Raw genomic sequence first — 27,779 nt, 5'->3', positions numbered from 1 at the left:
CCATGATTGTTGCAGTTTTCTGACACTTTAAGTGGTTTGCAAGTCTTCTCTTATTACAGCTAATGTGAGACAATCAGTCACCTAAGCATAGCAATGCTGTGTCTGTTAGAAATGCTGCTGATAATTGATGTGCAGTAGCAGAACTTATAAATGAAATTAGCTCCCCAAAGTTAAAGCGTGGCGGTGATTGAAGCAGTAATGATAGGGTTCATGCAAGTACATTTGCCATCTATCTAAATGTATCATTACTGACAGAGCTATTTCGTTAACATATTGTTATGCTTATTTGTGTCATTGTTATAATGTCCCCTTAGATATCTGCAAATTATATTTGCTTATTCTATGTTCTGATCCTTCCCGACCGCCTGTGCCCACTTCCTTGCAATTCACTTGTGCAACATTTGATTTCTAACTTGAAGAGCATCTTTAGTGGAAAGTGCTGTGCACACAGATGGGGGATAGCTTTGATTTTCTCACAGACAAAGAGTGTTCTGTGTTTCATCTGAAAAGCACAGCGTTGCTTTTTTCTTTCAAAATTAAAGAAGTTGTCTTTTACCTCCAAATGAAAACGAATAGAATTTGTAGCAATAAGGTGTTGTGTGATACTTGGAGTTCAAAATGAAGAGCCCCACCTTGTGACCAATTCGGTGACTTTTAAAACTCTTTGGGGCAAGTAATGAAGGAGTAATGCTTAAAGATTATGTGATAATCCAAAAACACACTGACAGAACAAGTTGAGGCAAATTGGTTCTAGGAAAGACAAGAAAATCGAACAGCTGTTCTCTGAATCTTCTGAAATACCACTTGATTTTCTCATTTTGTGATTTTTGGTGTTGTTTGCATCTTACTACTGGATATAGAAATGTTAAAGGGCTGTAGGACAGAAGGTTTTCAATGGAAAGTTTGCAATATTAATGATTTTATAAGAAAGAAGGAAAGCAATCTCTGAGACCTTGTTTTAAGAAGGTACGTGTCTCTGTGCTTTTATACCAGAGAAGAACAAGCATGCTTTTCACTAAAGCACTGTTAGAACTGTTGGAATTATCTGATTTGCTTTAAATGTAGATAAGTATATGCATTTATTCTTTTTTCTTGCTTCCTTTTCTTCTTTTTAAGACCAATTGCTTTATACTGGGGATCTATATTGAGATCTGAAAACGAAAACCCTGTACTCATGTTTCCTATTAACAGAAGCATTTTTTTTTTCCCCCAAAATTTCATTAAAAAGGAGGGAAAAAAAATAACAGTGAATCAAATGAGTCAATGTGTATAAATTCCAAAGCATGCTTGTTTTTAGCAACTCATCCGACTCTGAACGCTGACTTAATTTCAGACCTCAGAACTGAAACAGTTTTAAAATTAGCTTATAATTCAGTTCCCTTCCAACTACAAATTAAAATAGCAAAAATATTTCAAAATATTACCATAATGTTTGCATCTGTTTTACGTGTCCCACGAAGCTTCCAATGGCATCTCAGCTTACAGCACATTCTTGTGAATGAGTTCTGAAGGCAGCCTGCATTGCAGGCAGCATTTATAACGAGGGCTCATGGAGATGATGTGAAACTGAAATGCATGTTAAGTGTTACACCCTACTATACAGGAGAAACAAATGGGGGATTCTTTATTACATGTGATTTGAAGTCTGTTTTGTGGTCTACACTGCTCTTGTGCGTAGATAGATGTATCCATATGTATGCCCATAAATCTATACACATAAACATGTACCTCTGCCTGTATACCTGTATATGAGATGTTGATTGCTGGGAGACCGTTTCAGAAGAGGCAGAATGTGTTTGGGTAAAGCAATGCTGGGAGCTGCAGTCCCTCCTGGCCATCCTGCTGGGTTCTGCTGGCTTTTGCTGCCTTCTTCCATAAGACAGAGGTATGCCAAGGCTCAGCCATATTGCCAGAAGTCTTCTTAACATTATATACTGTTATATTTGTGAGAGTGTTGTCCGAGTATGGGTAGATCACAGTTAATTACTTGTAAGTCTTGTTACTGCTGTGGTTAGCAGAGCTCCCACAGTATTTGGCTGTTTGCCTTCTTTGTGGCCCAGCCAGGAATCTTTCCTGCAGAAAACTGTCCCTCTGCTGACTTGTTGGGTCACCGAGGAAGATGGAATGGGCACACACTCACATATATGGTTTTGGTATTATGACAACAATTGAAAACTAGGATCCGAAGTAACTAAAAGAATTGTAGCTTGGATTCAGTTAAAGTCTTTGCGTGGTTAGCATTTTAGCATTCATAGAATCTTAGAATGGCCTGGGTTGAAAAGGACCTCAGAAATCATCTAGTTTTCAACCCCCCCCTGCTATGGGCAGGGTCGCCAACCAGCAGACATGGAGGTTTTTAGTCTGGTATGATTTCCTGTGCACCTTTATTTTGAAGTGGCCTCTTCAGTAATGTGACATGAGGTTTTAGTTGCTTCGTTGCATGCAATTTATTCTTTTAGTGCTTTATGTTTAATAATTAGTAATGCCATTTAATACCTAGCTTTTTTAAAAGCCATTTCTCATTTCCATTTCTACCTTTCTGTCTCTAGAGATGCACTCTATGCAAATTAAGAGAAATAGGATTTTTGGAAGCTGCCTTACTGTTCTAATAGCAGAGATCCAAAGTCAGGCTGGGGTTCTGGAAGAGTGCAGTCTGTGCTCCCTCGTAATGGTGTTGAGGTCTTTTTACTGATGTAACCAGGATCTGCAGTCTCAGATTCCTTCCTGTGAACTTTTCAGAATACCAAAGTGTTTCACTTCACATTTATTTCCATGGGATCTTTGACCTCTCGTGTTAAATACATAGAAGCCCAAGTGTTGAGCTGAAGCTCAGCGTTTAAGGTGATGCTCAGAGAAGTGCCTCCATCCATGCAGAATGTTGAAGCAAAGAGGTGCTTTTTAATTTGGCTTCCTTGTTTTGTTTGCTTGCTTTAAGGACTCTGTAAACAATCTCTTTAATGTAGTTTTGGATCTAGTTTAAAAAAAATCCAACAGCATTGGCTTCTCTTCTTGTTGCATTCAGGACAGCTTTTTCAGAGGAGTTAATCTGCCTAAGCAAACAATATCTGATCTGTAGGTTCCATCCTCTGCTGCTTTTTAATAGTATTGCTCTTTTAATATCGCTTCTTTTCTAACAAGATCATACCCCGCTCCCTCAGGCCATGTTAAAAAGGTCAGCTGCTGAATGGTATTTTAATTTAAATAAAGAGTGAAAGACGGACTGTTTTTGCTGGACTACTAAAAGATCACCTGTTTAAATCTTCCTTTTAATGTCTGTTTAACTTTTTTCTTTTTAGGCTTTTTCTATGACCTTCACATCATTTAAACACAATTTTTTTTTTTAATTCATTATTCACTCCATTAAATAATGATACAGGTTTCTTTCTGCAGTTTATTTCTCCATTATGTATTGCATATTTTTTTAGTTTGGTTCAGTGATGGTTTCTGTGTACTGACATATAACAGAACAATACAGAAGAGTGCCAACTTTGAGAAATGAAAGGGAGAAATCTATGCATGTATCGGAATTACAAGTGAAGTGGGAAAGGAAAGAGCTCAAACCCAGGGCTTCTTCCCATGGTGTGCAGTCCCTGGGCACGGCACTGGTCCCACAGTGTGTGGGCACTCGATGAGTCATGGAGCTGTCCTTCAGTTCTGAGGCTCTTCAGCTGTGCCACAACCTGCTGTTCCACTGACACGCTTACCTTGGCTTTGTATTGTTGTTTTGGCTTTTCATTTCTTCTTTTTCCTCACTTAGTAATTGAGTTTCATGACTTAATGCAAAAGATGGGACCAACTCCAGATAGTTGCATTATAACAGAATAGCCACAGTGATGCTGTGCTTTGTAGGGACTTGATATACTGCAGAAAAGTGCTGAAAACTGATAACACAGGATAAAAGGAATAAATTAAGCCCTTTAAAATGATGTATTTTCATGGCCATGGTCCAGCTTTTCAACCTCTCCTGAAACTAATGAGCTGGTATCTCACTTGTTGTCCTTATATAAAGATCACACCCTTTGAAGCAGTGTCAAGGTACAGAGATGCTCATTACTGCAAAACACTTGCGCCGTTATTTTGTGTTGTCTGTCAACATTCAATTACTTTGTTAATATAAATTGCTTAGGCCACTGAATCAACTGGAGAAAGGTGTCTTAAATACAGCACATTCATGAGTGGTTTTATTAAGTAAATGAGAAAACTCAATATTTTCTTACCTGCTCTTTCCAGAGTTGTTGTCTGATGATCATTTGAATTACAAATTAATTAATTGTGAAGACACTGCATTGTAAATCATGGAATGGCTTGGGTTGGAAGGGCCCTTTAAGATCATCAAGTTCCAACCCCCCCTTCTGTGGGCAGGGATGCTTCTTTGTAGCCCAGGTTGCTCACAGCCCCGTCCATCCTGACCTAGAATGCTTCCAGGGTGGGTACATCCACAACCTCACTGAGTAAATATTAATATTAATTTAATTTTTTTTATTAATTGAAAAAGTTGCAAAGGAAGGTTGGAAGTTGAAGCATCAATGAGGTTATCTTCCTGTCCTAAGGCACACTTCAAGTAACTTTTTGTACACCAGAAACCAGCCCAATAAACAGTATCACCAATTTCATTAACTTTCCATAGTAACCCCAAGAAATGGATTCTCCCCAAAGAGCTGTTCAGTCCACATCCCATTTCCCTAAGAAACACCAGCACTGCTGCCAAGCAGCTGTTTACCTGTACAAATTAATGGACTCCATGGCTGTATATTCCATCAGTGGAATCCGTGTGTTTTACACCTGGTTATATGAAATTATTTCTCCTTGTGTTGCTCTTGGGGAAGAGTTATTGTACCAAAGCTCAACTGCAATAAGATGATTTTTTTTCCCCTGAAGTTATAAGTCCATTTCTCTCTTTCTTTTTTTCTCCCCTCCCTTTCTTTCCCACAGTCTCATTTTACAGCTTTGAAGGAGGGTTCCAATTTCTGTCAAGGTTAGATTGTTATACTGTGTTTTGAAACACTGCACCTCGTTAGGCAGTAATCTTAACAATAGTAATAAAGCAACGATTTTATAGTGTGTCATTATCAGTTCTGTTTGGCAAACTGCTGTCTTGCTGTTACATCAGATAGGCCGTGTGTCTTGGGCTGTATAGTTGTTTGTATGGACTGGCTGGGTTATCATATTGCATTGATGCTTCTTTGTTGTTCTTTACTTTGGTGATTGTGGGGTATTGTATTGAGGTACAGACAGTTCCATCCTTCTTATATTCTTGATAATGAACATTTAACTGTGAGGTACAGATGGATCTAGGCTATGTTATGTTATGACATAATGTTATGTCAAGTTTTGTGTGAAATACTGTTGATAGGTAAAAAATAACAAAGGAGCCATGTTGCTGTATATGACATTTAGAGTTTATTTTTGCTTTGGCAGTGTAATAGCAATCAGGCTAGTTTAGCTAAATGATGCCATACAGATTTTCCCAGTTTAAACACAAATGGTATTTATGGAAAGCTGAAGATCAAAAAATATCTATAGTCTTCAGAGAATTGAGACTTTTTTTTTCTCCTCCAAATCTGGGGCTTGTAAAAGGGTTCATTTAAGTTCACTCTTCACAGAATTTTTGTGAATTGATGAGCTGAGCTTCCCTACCAGACAAAGTAGATAAATAAATAAGAAAAGGATTATGTGAAGATAACTTCTTTATTTTTCCATGACTTGAAGCTTTTTGTTTGCTAAATTACAGGACTTGAGATTTGTAGCACAGAATTTCAGATCTGGAGTCGTTTTGCATCTCATTGATGGTGCACTGATTTGCTTTATTGTGTTTGACAAGCAGAGCTCTCTCCCTGGCAGAGAGGCCATGTGGCATGGATCCACAGACCTGATGTAGAACTCTAATTTGTCAACTGTTCGGATTTTGCCTCAGAAATGGCACTGCACTCTGCTACTGATCTTTGGTATGTATGTTGTTATTAAATAAGGCTGTCGTTCTTTTTCAAATATTCTGCTCTGAAGTTTAAAATGTTTCTCTATAACCAAAAGTCACTGCTGTGCTCTGCAGCAGCACTGAATCCCAATGTCATGAAGCTTTGTGCAGTGAGACAGGCTTGTAAGTCCCAGCTAACTCAGTTTGGGCAGATCTAAATGTGTGTGGCCAGCCATTTAGCAGAGCTAACTTTGCATGTACCAGCGTCACCTGGCAGGACATAAAAAGATGAAGTTTAAGTGAATGATTTTTATAGCTTGTGTTGTTTTAGTGCATGCATATGGACACAAAATATGACTTTTCCATGGTATTAGAAATGTATATTAAATAAAGCCTATTCTGTGTGAGTGTTGAATATATTGGAACTTTTATTACCAGCAGAGGGGGCATTGGAATTCACCTTGTTTAACGAGTGATCAAACGTACAATTTGTAGTATTCTTTTTGGCCCTAGATGCTTTATTTAAAGGATATATTTCATGTGATCCTTTGCACCTACAGAGGATTATTCTCCCTGAACAAATTCAACCAAACAGCACATGGGTATACAACCTAGTATTTTCCTAGCAGGATGTTAAAGTTTGCTTGTCTCCTCTTACAGACCCAAAACACTTAAGAAAACCAAGCAGGTGAACAAGTTGCAGCTCTAGTGACTGGGAGTCAGCACTGTGTCTCCAGCTGGGAAATTCATTCCCCATTTCAAAGACACTTTGCTCTGGAGACCAGGGCATTTCATGCTGCCAGTAACTGCTGTGTCTACTGAGCAGAAGTCAGAAGCTCCATTTTGTTTTTTTTTCCAAACAGACACAGGTTCTGCCCGCGTTGCAAACCTGTTCTCAAAGTAGGGCCTGGCCATTTATTTAATTTTCAGACCCATTCTGACAGGGATTAAGTCATTTCAGACACCACCCGCCATTCTTCCCTCTGTGACTTCATTGGCATAGTCCTCATAGGCAGAAAGAGGAAGTCCGAGTCTATCAATATTAAAAGGCATTTCTTAGTGTAGAAGAGGATTTGTTAAATTGGTTAACCTACTTGTATCATAAGTTATTCATGAGGGTAGATTATGCTGATAAAACTTCCTATTTCCTGCTTCTGTTGTTGTGGTGTTTTGGTGTTTTTTTTTTTTTTGTTCAACTGAATAAACAAATATATCAAATGAAAAATTCATTAGTGTTGATTTGAAATTTAGAAGACTTCAGAAAATGAGAACTGTACTGCAGAATATATAGGTTTATGAATAAATTAGCACAGGGTGATCACGTTTAATGGAATAGCATCCCTTTGAAAGACCATTTTATCTACGTACCAATTTCCACCATAAGGTTTGACTCAGCTGGTACTTGAGTGTGATTCTGATGTTACCTGAGTATTGCCACCAATAAAGCCCTAAAATTAGTAATTATAGGATGCACTGAAAAATAAAACACAAAGAAATGGCATGAGGTAGTAATATTGTGTTTATCATTTCATAATCTCTTTATACAGTATTTAATTACCTGTTAATTGCAGATGTGGAAATCCGTATTAACTTTTATACATGTAATACAAGCTTGTCCTGATATGGATTTCTTCCTTTTTGCTGAACTTGGATTTTTTCCACCCTGTTGTTCATTCCTCTTTGTTTGCAGTTATGAATGTAAAGTGATTTGCCTTCTTCACAGCTGACAATGCTGCTTACAGTTCTCCTGGATAGTAAATGTTTTACTTGCTCTTTCTACTCTGTAGTAGCTATCAGCTTTCCAGTTCCATTTATTTTCATCATAATGCTAAGAAAAATGGCAGATGTCTGTCAAGTTCCTCTCCTCTATTTTATAAAACAGTAATGAGGATAATGGTGAGTTCAAGACTTCTCTTTCATATGGCTTATTTCAGACTTGAAGAATTCCTGTGTTGCTTTTGTTCACCTGCAGCTAGCCACTTCTGAGCTGGGCACAGCAGGCTTTGACTAGATAAGCCAACTTCTGTTCCTCACTGATAGTACAAGATGAACTATATTACTAGTCTTACTGCTGCAATTAACTTCAATAGTTTAATGGGTAAAGAAGAAGAAACACATTTAGCCAGATCTAAAATAGAGTTAATCAGTTTAATTGAGGCACTGAGATGTAACGTTCAGATCTGTGAATACCACGGGTACCTTTGTTGGTGTATTAATGTAGCAGTTGTAATCAAGTACTTTAGTGGGGGATTTTTGAGTATTTTATGTTTATTATACTCCTTCTGTTCTGAGCAAACGAAAAATAAAGCAGGAGACTGATTTTATTTATATTGTAGAGTGAGAGATGAATTTACCAGAATACCCATTACAACATGAAATGATAAATGATAAAACACATTTTTTAATGAGAAATAAAAATGTCATGACATCACCAAAATATATTGCAGAACAGGCAGAGAAACAGTTCTTGCCCAGCATACTGATAAGCAGCGCTGCTTTGCTTTTTCTCCTTCAGGAATGAAGAACGTATTTTTATTCTTTTTGTCACATTTATATATCTTATTCTCTCTCTCTCTCTCTCTCTCTCTCCCTGTCTCTATATATAATAGAAAATAAGTTTTCTCATCAGGAATCTTTGGAAACTATATACAAGACTGTAAACCATTGACAGTTGTTCATTAGAACTTCATGGTCTGATGACCTTTTATCCATTAAAAAACCAAACAACACTATTTTTTTTATCTGCTTTGCATGACAGGTTGCTTGGTGTATTTCTTGTAAGGAAGGGTGGCTCTGCATGCCACAAAAGCATTGTTTAGCACTTGCAGATGTAAGCAGGATGTGTTTGAAAATGTTGCTATGCTCTCTAGTGGATAATTTGGTTATAAGTGTCTAAGAAAGTAGTGTCATCAACAGTTGTAAATTTAGTTTTGTTTAAATGAAAGCCCTCAAGTAAGAGAATTAAGAATTACTAGAAGCTGAAGCATAGTAATGCATTGGTATGGAACAACACTCATATTTTAGTACACACGTTCAATTTTTGCTGTACTTAGGGAGTGCCCACATTCTTCAGCTGCTTTATTATAGACTTTGATATTAACTGGTACAGGCAGTGAGGGTACTGTCCTCAACTTATCTCAGCAGATGAGTGATGTCTGCAATGCCCACTCCCTCATTCCCCTCTTCCAAGGGAGCCTCTTTTTTCTGTAAGCTGTTATAAAACCAGATTACTCCATCTTGGCTGACACAACCCCCAAAATGCTTTTATTTGTTTGTTTTCCAGTGAAGTCCTGTGATGAGTTTAGTTGAGGTGCTTTGGAATTACTGGATTTGCTTCTGCAGTCCAAAGGAAGTCATGTTAAGTGCAATACAAGATACTCAAGTGCTGAGTGAAATCTAAGGTTAGATGCCTTGCATCTTTTAATATTCACAATTTAATCAGCTTCTTCTCCAAAATCATTTTGTTGTGATAGTATTTCTACTTCTATCGTTCATTTAATGGGATTCTTTTATTGAAATCAGTGACCTTGGCTCTGATCTCTACTTTTCATTATTCTGTAGTGTGAACAGTTTTGATGAGATGCAGAGACTGGCACAATAATCACTTTGTTGGCATTTCTGTCCTTACTCTCAGTGAAACCTGAGCCATGATAGTTATTCTTTTTTCACTCCAGTGAATCACAGGGGCACACTGTTTGCTAGGGAGTCTGACCACTGTGGCTGTGTCTTTTTGTACTCTTATTCTGTTTGGGATTCAAAGTAAACCTGTGTTGGGCTCTTGTCACTTCATTCGTATTTCCTTCAGTCTGTTCAAATTTCTGTTCCCTGGTCTACTCTTTCCAGTCTCTAAGCCATTCTTTTCCAGCCTTTTCATTGTGAACATGACTACTTTAATAGTGGTATCATGCAGGTTTCTCAGATAGTTCAGTGGCAATTTACAATGTGATTTGCAATTTAATTCCTTTTCTTGGCCTGACAGTCATTCTGGATTGAAGGCATGTCGTTTTTGCTCATTTGAGTCAATTCCAGAAGCATTAAATAAGCATTTTATTATTTTAAGATTTAAATGCTACAATTGGCACAAAGGAAAATGGCTTTTCCCAAGAAAACTGCATTGCCAGTGCTCTGGTATTGCTATGTTGTAGACTGGCTCTGTAAGAACTGTGTATTGAGGTGCCCAGAATGGTGAGGTTATTTTATAATGACCAGGTAATTGAAGCAGCAGACTTTGGCAAAGCAGTTCCTGATTCCATTTTGCAAGACTTGCTTTCTTTCTTTACTGTGTCTCATACCGCACTTCGTGTTGTCAAGATCCCTACTGAAGGCTGCCATAACTTTGTCTTATTTCAATGGATGTTTTCATGGAATACCAAAATTCTGCTCTGTTGGTGCTGCTTTTGCTCACAGGTGCAGGCATAGTAGTTCAATTGCTTTTGGGTTGTGCCCATGCAAATGATACATTATTGCCTCAGATATGGTACAGACTACCCAGTTTTGTCTAATGGTGTTAGTCCAGACCCGTATATGCTATATGAATTCAACAGAAGAATTAATTATTGCTGTATTCTCATAGCTTTCAGATTCTAGATCTGGAGTAGCTTTAGTTTCTGTTCACATACATGCCTGCCACTCCAGGTGGTTCAGTTATGACTGTCCAGGTATCTTTCTTCTCTCTGTTCTGCAAAAACATGCGCAAAAGGGAACAGAGTAAGAAACAGGAAAGATGATCTAATTTTGAAATTTATGGCATTCTTCTTTTCCTCACTTTTGGCAGTTAACTTCTGGCATCTAACCAAATTGGCACTTGGCTTTTGGCAATAGGTAAGATTTAATTTAGTTTCAGTTTTACGCCAGATTTCAAGGTAATGATGAGTTGTAATTATATCCGTGTTGCTCTGTGCTTTCACAACAACAGCATTATTTATGTGATTTCTGTAAGTGCTCATAACTTCATGGGCTGGACAACAAAGTTCAAACAGTTTATTTGCTTGGGTTGATGTGTAGCTTTAGCAAATGCAGACACAGTAACAGAAGATTATTTTCTCTGGAATATTGACAAGTCTTCGAAGGATGCAGAAGGATTGACCATCTAAAATGATATCTCAATACGGATATGTTTAGAAATCCACATAGTTGGTGCACTTGTGCAATGAAGGCATTTGTGTCACTGCAGAAACAAAGTACCAGAGCAGGGTTGATGTGGTGGTCAACTGTCTTCTCCAGGTGCTTGTATTAGGAAAAGTAGATGAATCTTTAAGTGGGGTGCTGTTCTCAAAATCACTCCACTCCAACCACAGGCTTAATTAGGGCAGTAATTCAAAGCCACAGTTCTTAGCACAGTACCGAAAAAAAAAAAAAAGACCTAATGATGTGTGATGACTCGCAAGCATAAGGAAAATAGTCTTATTTTTTTGTAAATTAAGCCTTACTCTTCCTATCCTATTTAAAGGTGATGTAACCTTGTTCTCAAAGCATTGGTAGTCAGCCTTCCAACCTATTTCTAAATAGCAGATCAATACAAATTCTGTAAAATATATCACTGGCAGTTGTTTTTGGCATTGCAATTCAAATAAGTTTCTGTCACTTTCTTTTGTTTTCCAAATAATTATAATCAACATGTGCTGTAGTTGCTTCCCTATTAAGGATATTAAATATGTTTGTATAGAAATATATGTGTAACGTTTATGCAATGCAGCAGATGTTCAGGAGAGAGAGAAGTAATTTGTGCTGCATAATATGTTACACGGAATGTTAACCGTTTTCCTTCATCTCTCTTTCCAGTTTGTTCCTGTGGCAACATTAACTCAAGCCTAGCAGTAGACTTGTGAGAAATGTGTTCTTTTTCGCTTAGTTCTCCCAACACCAGTTTGCATCCCATTCTTCTTCCTCAGTGCTCTGTCTTTTACGTTTTGCGTGTGCTGTGTGCAGTGAAGGCTGTCTGAAGTCACTGCTTGTCCATTAAGAAATTCATGCCTTGAAATGTTAGGAGTTACCTGTGCCTGCTACAACTTTTTTCTATCCAAAAGGATCCTGTTTACTGAAGTGCTGTGGTACTGTCTTCTCTCTCTAGGAGAATAGTATGGCAGGGAATGAGACTTGTAATTACAGTGAACGTTGGGTTTCTGCTGCTGCATGTTCTACATCTGTTAGACATAGCAAATAGTGGACAGTGGATCCACATCTTAATGTTGGAATTTGTGGCAAGAGTAAGTGAACGTTGCTATCCCTATATTCGTGATCTGACATGGAATTATTAGCAGTAACAGAAACCAGCATCTTCAACCCTGTAATTTTATGTGCATTTTAGTTATTTGGTACATTTAATTGTGCTTTGTTGTGAACTGTTTACAGTGATTATCACTGGAGGAGAGAGGGAGGGCAAACAGAACTGAATCTGGAGTAAAACCAAGGGAAATTAAAGATTCACCAATGAATCTTTGCAGACTTTATGCTAATCCAGTGGGTATTTTGTGGAAGTGTTAATGAATGTCACATCCTGATTGCTGCAGACTTTCCCTTACATTTCCAGCCATACCAAATCCAATTGAAAGAGCTAAAATTAACGACACAAGTCCACAACAGTTTGTCAGAAAAATGTGTGAGATTTGTTTTTAGCACGTCTTACCCTAATTATCCTTGGAAACCCATTTTGCCATGGCGTATGCTTGTCCTCTTGTGTTGTGTGAGCTGTGGCCTGTGTTGTATAAAGCAACTCCGGACACACTGATTTGTTTGCTCTCAAAAATTATGAAGAAGGCAAAGTACAAAAAAATACCCCACCACCAAGGACACTTAATTAGTATGCTTCTCTTTACGTGGGAATTCTTTCCAGGGATTTGGATGCTTCAGCTGCCAAACTTGCCCATGTCCCTGATGTCATCGTCTGGGCAGCCTCTCCTCTGAATCTGCATCCCAACTCTGGCAGGTTCTCAGTTTCTGAGATCATTTCAAGTTCCCTTTGCTTTCTTTTCACTTGGTCTTGCATACCTGTTCCATCCTTAAACAGGGCTATACGTGTGAATGTATTGTCAACGTATAAACATTGATGGGGAGGAATGTTTTCATAATGCCGGCTTTGGGATAGCATGATACGAAGGCATCTAAATATGATAGCTGGCCGTTAGTTCAGTATCTTTTGTTTAGCTTGTCTTTATCTGCCAGCTTACTGTTAATATACTGTTAATAGAATTCTGAATGCCTGCATATATGACAAGTCATAACCATAATGAGCCTGTTTATTTCAAGATATGAAGTGGCATCATTCATTTGCACATTAAAGGAAACTTTGCTGGAAGAAGACAAAATTGAGGCTACAAAAGCTTTGTGATGATTGTAATGCTAATCTGTATTCAGTCCTGTATGTAAAGTGTCACATCTTGAATACTTTAAAAAATTAATTAGTCAACTGTGTTATGCCACAGATGAGCAGAAGCAAGCGGTTGCTTGCATCCACAAGCTGTGACAACCTCTGTGCCATCATGACTTTAAAGGCCCTTGGCTTCTGAGCTGGAGGAGGTCCCACCTCAAACCTTATTGAGTATGAGGTGAGATAGTGTTTGTGTGGCTGTGCCACAGGACTAGCATTCCCTCAGCAGTCCTCCATGTCCTATGGTTATAAAGATATTTAACCCTTCACAATATCTGGGTCAGAAACTTCCTAGAGATCTCTAAATAACTTTCCTACCACTGATTTATTTATTTCCTATCTGCACGGAATTATCTGTAGTGGTAAGCAATTGCACCTCCAAGGTTTTTAGATGCTTTCCATTGTGTTTTAACACTTGCGCTCTCATGAAGAGCACAATCACGTTTACGTATCTTGTGGCTTTTTAGGCAAATTAACCTTTATTAGTGTTTTGCAGCTGAGGGAGCGACTTGTGGTGGTGCTTCATGAATAAAAATAAGCTCGTAAAATAAAAAATTGGAAGACATTTAGAGTTTGCAATAAAGCAAAATGCTGAGTTTTCTGAATTTTACTAAACAAGGAATTGTGATTTGCTTGTGAACAGCAAAGGTGATTCTGATTGACTCTGAAGGGAATGGATACTGAAGTTTGAAAAGTCTAAGCTGCAGACTTCACTACTAATCTTTGTTCATGGTTTGCCTCAGTAATGTAATTTTTGGGGGATAGTTCAGCATTTCGACAAAGTTGTGAATATGTATAAGCACATAAGGAATTGTTTTGCCTCAAGACTTCTCCAAGACCTCTTCCTTCTTGGTATTTGTAGATGCATTATCATACTTTTCACATTAAAGGTAATGTGAACTAAAAGTAGTGGGAGCCTAAAGAATGCACGCTGCTGCAATCTGGGTTTCTGTACTTTCATACTTCTTTTAGACCTGAAAAAAAGAGAGACCATTTCCTTCTTCATCTGTTGCATCTGCAGATTTTTTTCCTTCATTTTGGGACTTAGGGAAGTAATTATTTATTGCACGTAACCTGCTATAAGCATCATTGGCTGTGCAATGATCGTTATCCCATGGTTTTGTGCTCATTTTGTGCTTCATGGGGATGAGGAGGACGGAGGGATGAGTTCTTACTTCTGTGATAACTTCCGTAGTGTTCATACAAGAAACATTCTGCAGTGAGGTTTGAAGTACCCCATCTTTTAGGTCATCACTCTTTTAGTTGCATCATAATTGCATATAAACAATGTTCCACTGTTATGGTTTTTCTCTGTGTACTGATGATGCTTGTTTCTAGGCACAGATAGATGGGATTTATTTGGTATAAGGATGGCAAATGAAATTTTTCACTTAGTACTTTGCAATGTTTTGCAATTAAAATCACAGTGAAAGTGGCCACTTGAAAGCGGTGAACACCAATAAGTCACCTCATTTGTGAGCTACTGTTAATTTACAGCCAAAACAATACTGGAATATTCAAGTAAAATTAGCAGCACCAATTTCAATATACAAGATGTAACCAATTAATAAAACAAACTGCAGTGTTTCAGATCACATTTACAAATTCTTTTTAGATACTCCTTGTAAGCACGGGGCTGCAGAAAAAAATACCATGATTTGTGTATATAGAGAACTCTCTATATTGTTTGTGAACTCTGCTAATGCTGTATCTCCCCGGTTCTTTTGAACATCTGTTCTGTAGGTATGGCACTAATTTTTGTGTCCTCTTACAATTAGTGCCATTGTAAAGCAAGCAACTGTGTGAATGTCTGTGGGATCAGACCTCTGCAGATTGCTTTTAATTCTGCTTAGTAGAGAAGAGCCTTGTGGTTTCTGCTTGTATTTTTAGACACCTCCATTTTGAAGATCTTTATTAGTTTTAAAAATCATTGTGTATTGTTCCCAAAGGATTATTTGGCATGAGCCTAACATTATGAACTCTTTGATTTAGGTTTCCTTGAGCTACACTAGGATTGTTTGGGTTGTGATGTGATAGATGTTGTCTTCCTTGTCAGTCGTCTCCCTTCCAGACTCGCACGCTGTAAGCATTTAAGAACAAAACTGCAGCACGTTTATCACCAATTGCACAATGCTTCACCATCTGAATATGCTTCATTAGGCTCCCATTCTGCAGTGTGAGTGGATCATTAGATAGCACGTGGAAAGAAATCATTTCAACAGTAATCTGTCAGGTGTGGAGAGCCCCCATGTGTTTGATGTATAAAAGCATTATATTTCACTGTCCTGTATAACAGCACTTGCAGATGGTACAGGTGCAGGGTTACCTTGCTCTTGAGGAGTTACTTTTAGATTCCAAACCATGGAGAGAACTTGTTCTTCCCTTTGCCCCCAGAGCTCATCACAGTGAATTTCTCCTGGTCTTGGTCTCGCTCCATAGATGTGGTCACTCCAGTTTTGGTCCGCACAAAGCTCTAACGTGCCCGTGCTGTTGGACAGCACGCTGACATCTCAGAGAAGGTTTTGCAGATGGAGTCACTGTAGTAATGGTTTGGGGACAGTGAGTGGAACTATTTGATGCTGTGAGCACTGAAAGTACTTCATCTCTTATGCATGTATGAAGGGGGAGAAACTGATGACCGAAATCATCTGCTACTTAGGATAAGCAGTAAAAATGAATGTGTGTAAACATACACAGAATTTATCAATTAATTCAATAGATTAAAATGGGGCTTTACTGTAATCATTTCATTTAGCTGTAGAAATTTGAAGTATTTGCTGGATGATCTGATCATCTTCACAACCTTTTGCAAAGATGCAGCTTGCTCTGCAGCCGCATGTTCTCTGCCAGTGCTCCCCCACCCTCCCCCAATATTTATTGCTAATGAGATAATTAATTAGTTTAAACTGTTTTTCATTACTTGAATAAAGACTTGTGGTCTCTGAAGAACAGCACTGAGAACGTGTAACATCTGCCAGAAGTGCTGGTCTTCTGATGAACTGACCATATGTGCTGCAAAGGCTGGAACCAAGGGGTTGCAGTTAATGGGGGGTTCCTGTCAGCGCTGGCTCCAGGTGACCTTGCCCTGGCAGCAGAAGCAATTGCTCCTGGTGCTGTTTTTAATTCAGTTCTGAGCTTAATGATAAGAATGAGCACAGAGAAAAATGAGATGTGTAAATAACAGGACAACAAGACAACCCATCATATATTGTTGGTTGCTAATGCTAGGAAATGGTGTTTTTATAACCCATGTGTTTTAAGATATCCATGTTCAGATGCTTGAGGTGGCTTCCATTGGATTTTCCAGTACTTTTTTTTTATTTTAACACTCATGAATTCTGGCCTTGTGGTTGATGTTTGCTCTTCTCAGATACTGTGGGTTCATAATCCTCAGAGCCCTCCGGAACAGCAAGAGCAATGCACCACAACTATTATGAATCTAATTGTACAAGTGGGAAAACTGAGGAGATGAATAATGTGGTCAAGGCCACAATGAGCCAATGTGAGCTCTGAGGTTTGTTTTGGCCAGTAGCCCAGTGCTCTGGCCAGCCCTTGCAGCATTCTGCTTTTTAAACGATGCACAGCTGTACTGTGTTTTAAATTAAAGGGATGTCCTGTTTGTCTCATAAACCACCTAGATAGATAGATAGATAGATAGATAGATAGATAGGGGAAAAGAACACTAAGGTAGCAAGGTGAATGTGTCTCCACCAAATCTACCCAACAGGAGAAGTCTTCTAAAATCAGAATCTGAAGTTTTCCCATATTTCCCATCAAATTGAACTCTGGACATCACTTTGTTAGTCTTTTCCATTGCAAAGCAGTGGTAAATATTGATAGGTATGGAGACTATATATATGAAAACTATTCATAGTTTTCAGAAATAGGGTGCGTGTAATAAACCCACCTTAGAGAATTAGAAGAGTCCTCAGAGCAGTTGTATGGTCTAACTGGTGATGTGCTTTCCCTGTTGGGTTAGGTGTGCTGTCCCTGTTAGGTTAGGTGTGCTGTCCCTGTTAGGTTAGGTGTGCTGTCCCTGTTGGTTAGGTGTGCTGTACAGGCAGTTCTGCCGCCCAGCAGCAGGGTTATCCCGCTGACCCCGTGCCCCCCTGCGCTGCCCGTGGGCTGTGCTCTGAGCCGAGCGCGTGGCACCGCTCTTCCCGCACGCAGGAGCACAATGACTTCACCGGCTGTGGATGCTGCAATCCCCGTCAGGGATACGGAGGGGAAAACAACATCCAGGGGAGCTTTAACGGCTGGTGGTGTCGGTGTGTGTTGAGCGGCGTACTGAAAGTCGTAAATACTGTCCCGGAGACGTTATAAATCATGTAGGCACAGTGTAAGTACGGGCAGCGTTTCGCACGCGGAGCCGCTCCGGGCGCTCGGCGGTGCTCGGGGCCGCCTGACCTTGAGCCGCGGCTCCGGTCTAGGAGCGTCCGATCCCTCCTAGAGCGGCAGCGGGGGCACTTAGCAGAGCAGCACGATGCCCTGGAGGCTCGTCGCGGGCGGGGGGGTCGCCCTTCAGGTAAGGCAGCAGGCGCTGGGGAATGAAGGATGGAGAGGGAAGGGAGGCAGAGCGGAGACCTGAAGGGATGGCGGGCGGGGACCGCGCTGCTGCTGCGCGGAACGAGCTGCATCCGTGCAGCGATGTAGTGATGCTCGTGGAAAATGAGGCTGGGGGTGGTGATGGGGGAACATGGGGGGGTGATTGTCCTTCCTCTGACTGCCTGAAGTTTGTGTGAAGTCGCCTTCAAAGAGCTCTTTAACTTCTTTTGATGGGAGCTCCATTAGCATTTATATAAAGTATGGCAGGAATCTCATTAAAGGCGGTTTTTGTGAGCTGAGCTATTGACTTTTAGCAGACAGCTTACAGGATTCCTGACCAAAATGGTTGCTCGTTAACTTTAAGGCACATGTGTACCGTGTGAGCGTAGCATCGTGGTGCCTGAATGCACGTTGATGTGAGGATTGCGGAGCTTTACTACCAAACTTGTTAAAGAGTGTGGCATTAAACGACGGCAGTGTTTTCTTCACAAATGCAGCTTAAACAGAGCGATAGAAATGAGCAGCGATATATGCCCGTATCCATCTGTACGGTTAAAAAAGCAGAAATAGATTACAGGATGGGGATTTCAAAACGTCTGTCCGTTGTCAGTGAGGTGTACTTGCTGAATAACTGCAATATCTTGAGTGATAAAAAGACAAAAGCGTGCATAAGTGTTGAGGGGAGCAGGGCAAATGGGGCTGGCCTGCTTCTGCAAACAGCAGATAACCCCTCAGCCCGGAGCAGCGCCGTGCTGGACCGCTCTGCACAAGCAGGAGCTCACGCTGCAGTTTGGTGATGGCCCGGAGGGACGCCCAGGGATGTGATACAGACTGGGACAGCTGTGTTGGGTTAAGGAATTCGGTCGCGATAGGTGGATGTCATTAGGATCAGCGTGAGATGTTTTTGCTTTTGAAATACTTATGAATTTTGGCTTGCGTACTTGCGTTAGTTCTATATCTGCTTCTAAAACGAAGAAAGAGATACATGTGGAGTTTGAACGCCTTGTTATTCTGTTTGTAAACTGCAGATGTTTTCGTAGTTGTTTGATATTCAGGTTGTTTATCTGCGTGATAGAAATTAAGCTTCTGAAAAACGAGCAGTTACTGTTACTTAGTAAGCAGCATTCCCTTCTCCAGGGAGGAACTCGGGGGTAAAGTCTCAGCTTTCACATCTGAATCATTTCAAAGAAGCAAAGCAGACTTTTGGGTGTGACCCTTAAAAGGTGCTGCTCTGTGAGTGTGTGTGCAGCGTTGATGTCCATCTCCAGTTTCACTTCCTTTAAACCTCTGTTGTCTGTTTGGGGTTTGACTGTTTCAGTTTCTCTCCCTAAAGCAGCACCACATTTCTTGCTACTATAAATGTTTCAAACAATATCTCATGTTCCTATTACTTTTCCTTCAATACGTGGAAGAGAATTGACATTTACTTACTGCCTTCTCAGCATCTGAGTTGGGATGGTTGAGATCCACCTGATAGCTCAGGAAATGTCAGTAAAATGATTGATACCTCATTCCAAGCACAGAGTTGCAAAGTTTGAGTTGAAAGTTTTTCAGCATTATTAAATACCAGCAATTAGAGAATGACTTAAGAATGGTTGGATAAAAGCATTTTGCATGGCTTTCTAGCAAGGTTCTGTAGTTGATAACTCTGAACCAGTAACTTCTCTAGTTCTTTTATCTGGGAATCAATATTTGTTGATAACGTTTTCATGCAAGTCTTCAGTTTTGCAAGCTTTTAGTCTGCTGTAGTGATAAGGCTCTTGGAGCTTTGCTTAGAACAATTACCTGACGTTCTTGGGCATCACAAACGCTTCCATGAGTCTTTGTTATTTTTGATAATATTTAAGTAAATCGTTTTGGACACGGGACACATCATAGTTGCACAGTTGGTGCCTTCAATGACATGGCTCAGTTGCTGCTTTTATTTTACTTATCTTCACTTAGGACAGTGTGAGAATATGTTTGCTCTGGGGGACCAGAATGTAAGCATTCTTGCTTTATGTTTGCCTTGATAATGCTTGTTCCTCATTGCATTTAAGTTAGCCATGTTAAATTGCATAGGCTGAGATTTCTCATCATTGTCACTGAAATTAGAGCCCAGCGTGGCATCTTCCATCAGGTTGCGATATGAGACTTATATTTGCTCTGTAGTTAATTACAGATGTCATGCACAACAGCAAGGCTTCTGGAGAGTGAACATTTTCTGACGGTCAGGAATATCAAACAAAGTATTTGGTATCATAGAGGCTTCTTCAGTGTCTTACATGAACACATGGACACAACAACATTTTTTAAAGTACTAAAATGCAGAAACTGCTTGAGTCAGCAGCCACGTCCACATTCTGCAGCACAAGGTTATGAGTTGAAGCAATTAAGCATGACAGGAAGCCTGTTTTACTGCCTTGATGTAATAGGCTTCCAATATTTTTTAGATGCATATGGACTTTAAACTGTTCTCTTCTTTTGGGTGCTGACAAAATAGAACACCTCCAAATCTCGAGAGCTCTTGAAACTCTCCTGCTCTGCATTTGCACCTGCAGTTTTTACTTAAATATTTTATTCTCAGTAGGATCAAATGCAAACGCTTTCTTGAGTTCACCATTTGTTTATGTACTTACATTTTAGTAGAGATAATTAAAAACATAGCTGAATATTTTGGAATTAACTCGTTTTCAACTATTTTTATGATGGGAACTTTAACATTTTTCTGAAGGGGGCTAGAGATGCTGCAGGCCCAAGTCATCTTTGTGGACTTCTGCTGTACCCCCTCTACAAGTTCCCTATCTTTCTTGAATCAAGGAGCCCAAAACTGGACACAGTGCTCCGGATATGGCCTCACTGGGGTGGAGTAGAGAGGGAGGACCACCTCCCTTGACCTGCTGGCCACATTCTTTTTAATGCAATTTGGATTATCATTGGCCTTCTTGATTACAAGGGCACACGCTGCTTGCTCATGGCCAACCTATTGTCCATGGCAGTGTCAGAAGCCTTAATGAAGCCAAGGTAGGCAACATCCACTGCTCTCTTCTCATGACATAGACCTGCTCTCGGACATGACATCATAGAAGGCTACCAGAGTCATCAAGCATTATTTCCCTTTGGTGAATTGATGTTGATTAGCCAAGTGTTTCTATTCCTTATAGATCTATTTGACCAGTTTAAAACATCTACGTCTAGAAAAGATCTGAAGGTCTATTCCTGGATATTCTCCTTCCAACCCAAATTACTTTATGATCCTGTATTAGCAACTGAGTGGACCTGACAAGCAAAAGGTTATTTCAGTAATTCTGAACTGAAAGTAAAGTACAATAGTGATGAAATGGAAAATGCTTCTATAGTTTGGGGAGATAGGGGAAAAAAGCTATGGGAAAGTGATCCAAATCTATACCAGAAACTTCTATCCAATTCTGTTTAGGTAATGAATAATGGCTGTTCTTATTTTCTACAAGTTTATAGCACTACAGAGGAGCCAAGGGCATTGTGTCCATTAAGATAACGGAAGACAAAGATAGATGAGGGATCTGAGATTCTTATGGGGAATTATCTTTAAAAAGGCATGCAGGATATATATGTTTAATTCTCCAAGTATTTCTGTCTGTGAAGCATAAAGACAGAGAAATCTTGGGAGGCTGAGGGTTCTTTTTAATTATTTTAGAAATTTAACAAATTTTATCAATATTTTAATAAAGCTGGTAACATGGATGGAAAGAAAGTAATAGCGTTACAACTTTGGTGTTTCATTTTGGCATTTTAAAAGGAATCATCCCTTTTTTCCCTACTCAGAAATTTCCCTTTTAGTTTCCTGCATGAAGGAGAACTACAAGAATAAATTTGACTCGAGTTAGTATCAGATGTTTTATTTGATCTCTCAACATTACAGGCAGTAGACTATTTTTCTTTGAAGAGATTTTAAAGTTCTATTTTTTTTTGGAGGTAACAGCATTGATGTTTTCTTCTCCGTGTCTGCAGTGAGGAAGACGTGAATCTATGGGCTTTAATTGCAACAAGAGAAAAAATAGGTATTAGGAAGACTTGCTGTTAGTAAAACTACTTAATATTTAATTAGTTGGACTAGGAAGATTATGGGATTTCTGTCACTGGAAGCTTTTAGGGAAGTTTCAGATGTTTTCTTTACATGTTTTACATGTAAAGACATAATATAGAATTAATTTATCTTATTCCTGTATGTTCCTTCTACTTTAGTAGAAAGTCTCAAAAACTGAAGTTACTTCCCACTCAGCAGACCTATTTCTAGTATGTATTTTTCATGAAGTTAACCAAAGCTCTGATTCAGTTGTTTGATTATTATGCATAAGTGAGGGAGGGCAATGATTCAGTATTACAAACATTTTCCCACCAAAAAGTAGAATTCTCAATATAGTGGCCTACTACAAATTTCTGGTATGATTTTGGATCTTCTCTTGGGCCTAATTTTAATTTGAGATAGAGTGCAATAGGAGGCATGCATACGACAACCTTTCCCACTGTGTGGACCAAGGGAAGGCTAAGGATGTTGGTTTTTGGAAGGTTTAAACAAAGCTTTTGATATACAGAGTGTCCAGCAGACAGCTTATGCAAGCATGTGAACAACTGGCTGATGGGTTGAACTCAAAGACTCATCATATACATGGGGTTACCATCAAGCTGGTGGCCGGTCAACAGTGTGATTCCCTGTGATTGAAATACACTAAAATTCAATGGCTGTGGGTTTCAGTGTGGGTGTCCAACCTTTTGGCTTTCCTGGGCTACACTGAGTGAAGAGAGAGGACTTGAAGGGGTTGAAGGCTGGATGGGGAGCCTGGGCAGCCTGATCTGGTGGCTGGCTAACAGCCCGTGGCAGGGGGTAGGAAATAGGTGCTTTTTAAGATCCTTTACAGCCCAAGCTGTTCTATCATTCTGTGAACTTTGTGAGTCCCTCACAAATCAGGATATTCTGTGTTTCTCTATTTATGCCACCGGCCACAGCAGTTCTCTGCTTTGGAACTTGAGACACTGAACAACCCTCGTGCCCCGAATCCAGGAACAGCAGCCGCCATTTCGGGCAGCGCCCACGTGCTGCACGTTTTACTCCGAGTAGAACCGAGGCAGAACAGCCGTGTAGTTCTCAATGTTATTTATTAACAACGATGGATGCTGCTAATGGTGCCGCGGGGGCGGCTTCTTTCGGGGTTGCGAAGTGCTCCAGGAGCTGCGGGCCCTCCTCTTCCTGGGGCGGCCGGACCTGCGGGCCAAGCCGTCCCTGCCCCGCTGGGCAGCGGTGGGGCTGCTGCTGCTGCTGCTGCAGGCCTGGGCTGAAGGTGCCGCTGCTGCCTCCCGTTGGGGGCTGCTGCTGCAGGCCTGGGCTGAAGGTGCCGCTGCTGCCTCCCGTTGGGGCTCGTGCTCCTCCCCGGGGACGGGTGTAAGGCTGGGACCGGCGTCTGCATCCCTTGGAGCCGTGTGGGACGTGCCGGGGAGCTCCTCTTCTCCGTGCCCGGTGGGGCTGCCCGATGGAGCGGGCTGCGGGGCGGCCACGTCCCACAGGGAGGATGTATCGTGGCTCTCTGCCTCGTACTCGGATGGCAGCGTGATGACACAGGGCAGAGAGCCATCTGCCCGCACTGCGAAGTGGATGGTGCTCATGAGCCTCCTGCAGAGCGGGCAGGTGAATTTCCTCAAGGTCCACTGCAGGATGCAGCGGAGACAGAAGTGGTGCTCGCAGGGCACCACGTAGGTGTCAGGTCTTGCGTCTCGGCAGATGGCACAGAACTGCTCCTCCATGGCCACGTTCTGGGCTGGGCAGCAGGAGATGGAAATGTGCTACCCTTCTGGAGTGAGTCCCAAATGCTGCAAGGAGATGCCATAGTCAGTTTGTGTCCTGGGGTAGGCAGCAGTTGTGGCCTGGTCCATCAGCCACCCCATTCCCTGCTGGCTGTAGATGCAGCCTTAGCAGCTCCCTGAACCCTGTGGCCACCCCAGGGATGTGACCCCCCATCTCTCACCTCCTCTGCCTCGACTGCGCTTTTTGGGACCTGGCTGCCTGATCCAGGCAGTGCCAGGGAAATACAGGCAATGTGGTGGGGCTGGGCACTGAGAACAGCTCCCAAAACCCCGCAGCACAAACCAAGAAAGCCTCCCTGGGTCTCTAGACCTCGCCAACGTGCTCAGCCAGACACCAGGAACAAGCTCGGCTGGGCCAGGCTCTGCTGCGCCCCAGTATGAGCAGTGGAGAGCTGTGAGGTCACAGTCCATTGCCCGGTGATGTCACACTCCATGACTTTACGGTGTCAAGACTCTTGCTTGGTCTTGTTCTGGGGAAGCCTGTTCAGCCTGAAAAGGCTAAAGACGAGTACTTTATCATGAGCAAAGTGATAGGACAAAGAGAATTGTTTTAGGTTGGATATCTGGAAGAACTTCTGAGCCTGGATACAGGCTGTCCAAGGCAGTTGTGGTGCCCCATCTCTGGCAGTGCTCAAGGCTGGGCTGGGCGGAGCATGGAGTAGCCTGGCCCAGTGGGAGGTGTCCCTGCCCATGCTGCCTTGCAACCTTAGATGAGCTGTAAGGTTCTTTGAAGACTGTTTTGTTAATATATGTTTAAGGAGTATTCACGTTTGTCCTGGTTTGCAAACTGAAAGTGAATTTTCTTGGTTTAGTATAGGTGTTGTGAGAGTGATAAGCATTGTGCACATCCTCTTTGCTCTCTCTTTAAGCTTGCAGAGCTAGTGGCCAGTTTGCCATACGATAGAAAATTATGTGAGAGAAATCTGGAATCAAGTCTGCGAGGACAGTGTTCTACCAACAGCTGTTGAAAATAAATATCACATCTGTCTTAATGTCAGAGAGGAGACAGAAACAAACCAAGTCCTGTAGTGCTCCAGATTCCTTCATGTGCTGACACAATTACCTGATGTGACTAAATTTAATCTTTCTAATGTGATTTTATCGCTCATTGGTAATCAGACAGACAATAACTAAAATGCTCTTTTCTGCTTAGAAGTGACATCATTCTGAATCAAGCCGTGCTACTACTAAATAAGCTGAGTGAGAACTGAGTTTAGAGCAGGCTATGTCAAATCTGAAGTCAGTATGGGAACACTGCATAGTACACTGTAATACCTGTATTAAAGAAGTAGTTGCCAAGATAGTGATTACTTGCAGACATTTCATACTTCAACAGGTTTATGGAGAATTTAATATTTTCATATGCTTCAGTGTAAAGCCATCTGTCGCGGTGACAGAACAAAGTGCTGAGAACAAGACCAAACGTATGTTTGTGGAAGTGCTCTATGAAATGCTAACAAGAGAGACACGAGATACACTGCAGTATCTTATAACAAATGAGAGAGGGAATGAGAAAACGTAGCAGTCATATTCAATATTTACAATTACGATTCCTTTTCTAATTTCTCATTGTGATGAAGTGTTAAAAATGTCAATACAGATGGTGAGACAGGAAGCCTGAATAAAACACCTCTACCTATTGTAGTATTTTTCATTTCTGCTTTCTTTTCTGATAGTTTAAAGCTTGAATGTGGTGAGGGAAGTGTATTTGTTATTCCTTATGTGGTTATTCATAGATCTGCTTCTGGACTTTTTAGAACAAATTAAACAGCCTCCAACACTCACAGGAGCTGAACTTTACAAGAACCTACTTCCCATCCCCCTGTTTGAGACAACTTTTTAGTGATGGCAGTATAAAAGAATGAATCACATTATAGTGTGTGAAGTTGGAAGGTGATGTGGTCTGACTTTTAACATACCCCAAATATGGGGCACAGTGGGCTAGTGAGGAATACAAAGGGATTATAGAGTAAAAATGGTCCTGATATATCAAAAAGAAGGCAAGTGTTCAAGAAAAGTTTGAATCTTTTGTCCGTGGTATGGCAACAAGCAAAATCCAGTTCTAAAGGATCTATATGGTTGGATTTTTAGTTATAAGGTATAAAGGACATATTTTACAGGAATTCTGTTATCTCAGGTCTCCATTCTCTGTACAGCTCGAGTGACTGGGAGACAGGATTGAATGAGGTTCAGCCCTTGCATCAGTCTGAATTTTCTAGGAAGTGCTTTTTATGTTTTAAAATGATAGACGACAAAAAGACGTGTGCTGAAGGGTCATGGAGCAGGTTATGGTAGGATTCCCTCCCCCATTTGGGTATGATGCCTCAGCAGCCTTATGGGCCTGTCATGCAGTTTATTTTGTTCAAATTCCACATTGCCATGTGGGCAGACTTTTATCCTTTTTAGAAATATAATGTGCTATAATAATGCATTGATGTTCTTAATGAGGCTTATAAACTTGGAGGAGGTAAGAATACAAAACTAGTCCAGCGATACCTCTTGAGTCAGTAAATAGCAGAAGTATTTTAATATTGACAGTATTATGATGTTTTTGCATTAACTGGTTGTGTTCAGATCAGATTGTTTGGATTCGGACAATCTGAAAGATGTCGAATCATCCAGCTAAGTTAATCACTGCTGTGATATCCTTGAAGGAACAAACAAAATGTGAAATTAACAGTACCTCACCATTCTATTTTTTTCAGTTCAGATAAATATGCCATTTTTCAAATTTGATTTTAGCAACAGTGACATCTTGTGGTTAACTAAAGAACCCCGTATCTTTTTCAGTATTGCAAAGGAAATGATGGAAACCACACAAATTTATCCAAGTTCTTAAGTCACGTGATGTGAATTATCAGCTGTTTCTGAAAGCTTTGCCAGAAAAAGACAGAGAACCCCATGTGGAGAAATACAACACCTTAATCAGATTTGAGCTTATTTCTATACCTCTGTTGGTTTTTGCAGGATGGGGCATTGCGTGCCAGGTAATTCAGATGAAGATCTGTGCAGCTCTCCCAAAAGCACATCTAGAGCACCCCATAAGTTCTGTCTTGACTCCATGTTGAGGAGATGAGTTTAATTCCTAAGGAAACAAGTTTTTTATATGAAAATATCACAATTCCATTTAGAACAGTCTTTAAATGTCTATGGATACTCAACTTCAGTAACACACTCTGACAGTGATTTCTACCATTATATATATATTACCTGTTGTGTTTGGAAAAATACTAACAGGTTGCAGAGGGAGCAGTGATGTCCCTCTGCTTTTCTGTTAATTTTCATTGCACGTTCTTTCACGGTAAAGAGAGTTGAACTTTCTGGTGCTCTCAACCATCTGTCGGTATTTATTTTGACTCTCTTTTTCCTTTAAAAAATAAGAAGCCTCAGTGTTACTTCTTTCTCAATAGACTATCCCGTCTACTTTTTTTCCCTTCAGTTTTGATGAAAATGGTAAAAGGAGACCTGATATGCTGCCTAGTGTTAAATGATTGTGAAAGTTATTACATTCTTCCAGACAATTAAGTTAGATCAACATTAGCAAAATACACTAAAGGTATTGTTGCAGTTCCCAACTGTTACCAATATTGTTAGGGGAGCAAAAGATGGGAAGTTTTGTTCCAGGGAAAAATTGCTTTTATAGTAGCTTGTCATGTACTGCAGTTCCTGTGTTGTCTGTTGGTAATTAGAATTGCCAGTAGACCCTCCAGTTATTCCACAGGAAGTGCTACTGTTGAAGTATTTTAGTGTTTTTTCCCCTTGTAATAATGATTACTGCTGATGTTGTTATGATGCTCAGTGCAGCTGATGTGTACAATTTGCTATTGGAGAAACAATTTGAGATTTCCACCTCCCTCCCTCCCAAAGAGAAAAATGCCAAGCGCAGAGCTTAAAAACATGTCTTCAAGGAGTCTAAGAGGAACTTAGCTCTTTAGGATAGATTTAACTAACTTCTAATTCCTCTCCCTATTAAGTTCATTGAGAGGTGAAGGTTTCTTCTGTTTGCCATGGGCTATTAAATTCCTCATAGAGTTATTCTTTCACTTCCTTATGTTACTAGCCCATTCCTTCTGTTTTTTAAGCTGCCAGAAAGGTACACTTTATTAAGAACACTGTAGTAATGTTTAAAATTTTTTG

At 40.4% G+C, this 27,779-nt stretch overlaps 2 protein-coding genes across 22 annotated transcripts in view; one reads left to right on the top strand and one right to left on the bottom strand.

The window, feature by feature from the left end:
• Nucleotides 1–27,779, top strand: part of RBFOX1 (RNA binding fox-1 homolog 1) — a 541,423-nt gene that overhangs the window by 99,557 nt on the left and 414,087 nt on the right. For 2 of the 21 annotated variants that reach the window (XM_085514228.1, XM_085514239.1), the window contains exon 1: nt 17,401–17,619. The exons of 14 other annotated variants lie outside the window; for them this stretch is intronic. The gene's annotated coding sequence lies outside the window, so the exon portion shown is untranslated. Of the gene's footprint in view, nt 1–17,237; nt 17,620–27,779 lie in introns of those variants that run through there. 5 more of the 21 variants (XM_085514242.1, XM_085514218.1, XM_085514233.1 and 2 more) reach the window with 4 other exon arrangements.
• Nucleotides 22,922–26,077, bottom strand: LOC146758706 (uncharacterized). Its single transcript, XM_085514518.1, has one exon. The coding sequence runs from the start codon at nt 23,580–23,582 to the stop codon at nt 22,962–22,964; it is 621 nt and encodes a 206-aa protein (XP_085370644.1). The 5' UTR covers nt 23,583–26,077; the 3' UTR covers nt 22,922–22,961.

Source organism: Coturnix japonica, chromosome 13, assembly GCF_054131305.1.
Source record: "Coturnix japonica strain WE chromosome 13, WE-NBRP24, whole genome shotgun sequence".
Taxonomy (NCBI): domain Eukaryota; kingdom Metazoa; phylum Chordata; class Aves; order Galliformes; family Phasianidae; genus Coturnix; species Coturnix japonica.
This window is presented reverse-complemented; position numbering and strand designations above follow the sequence as displayed.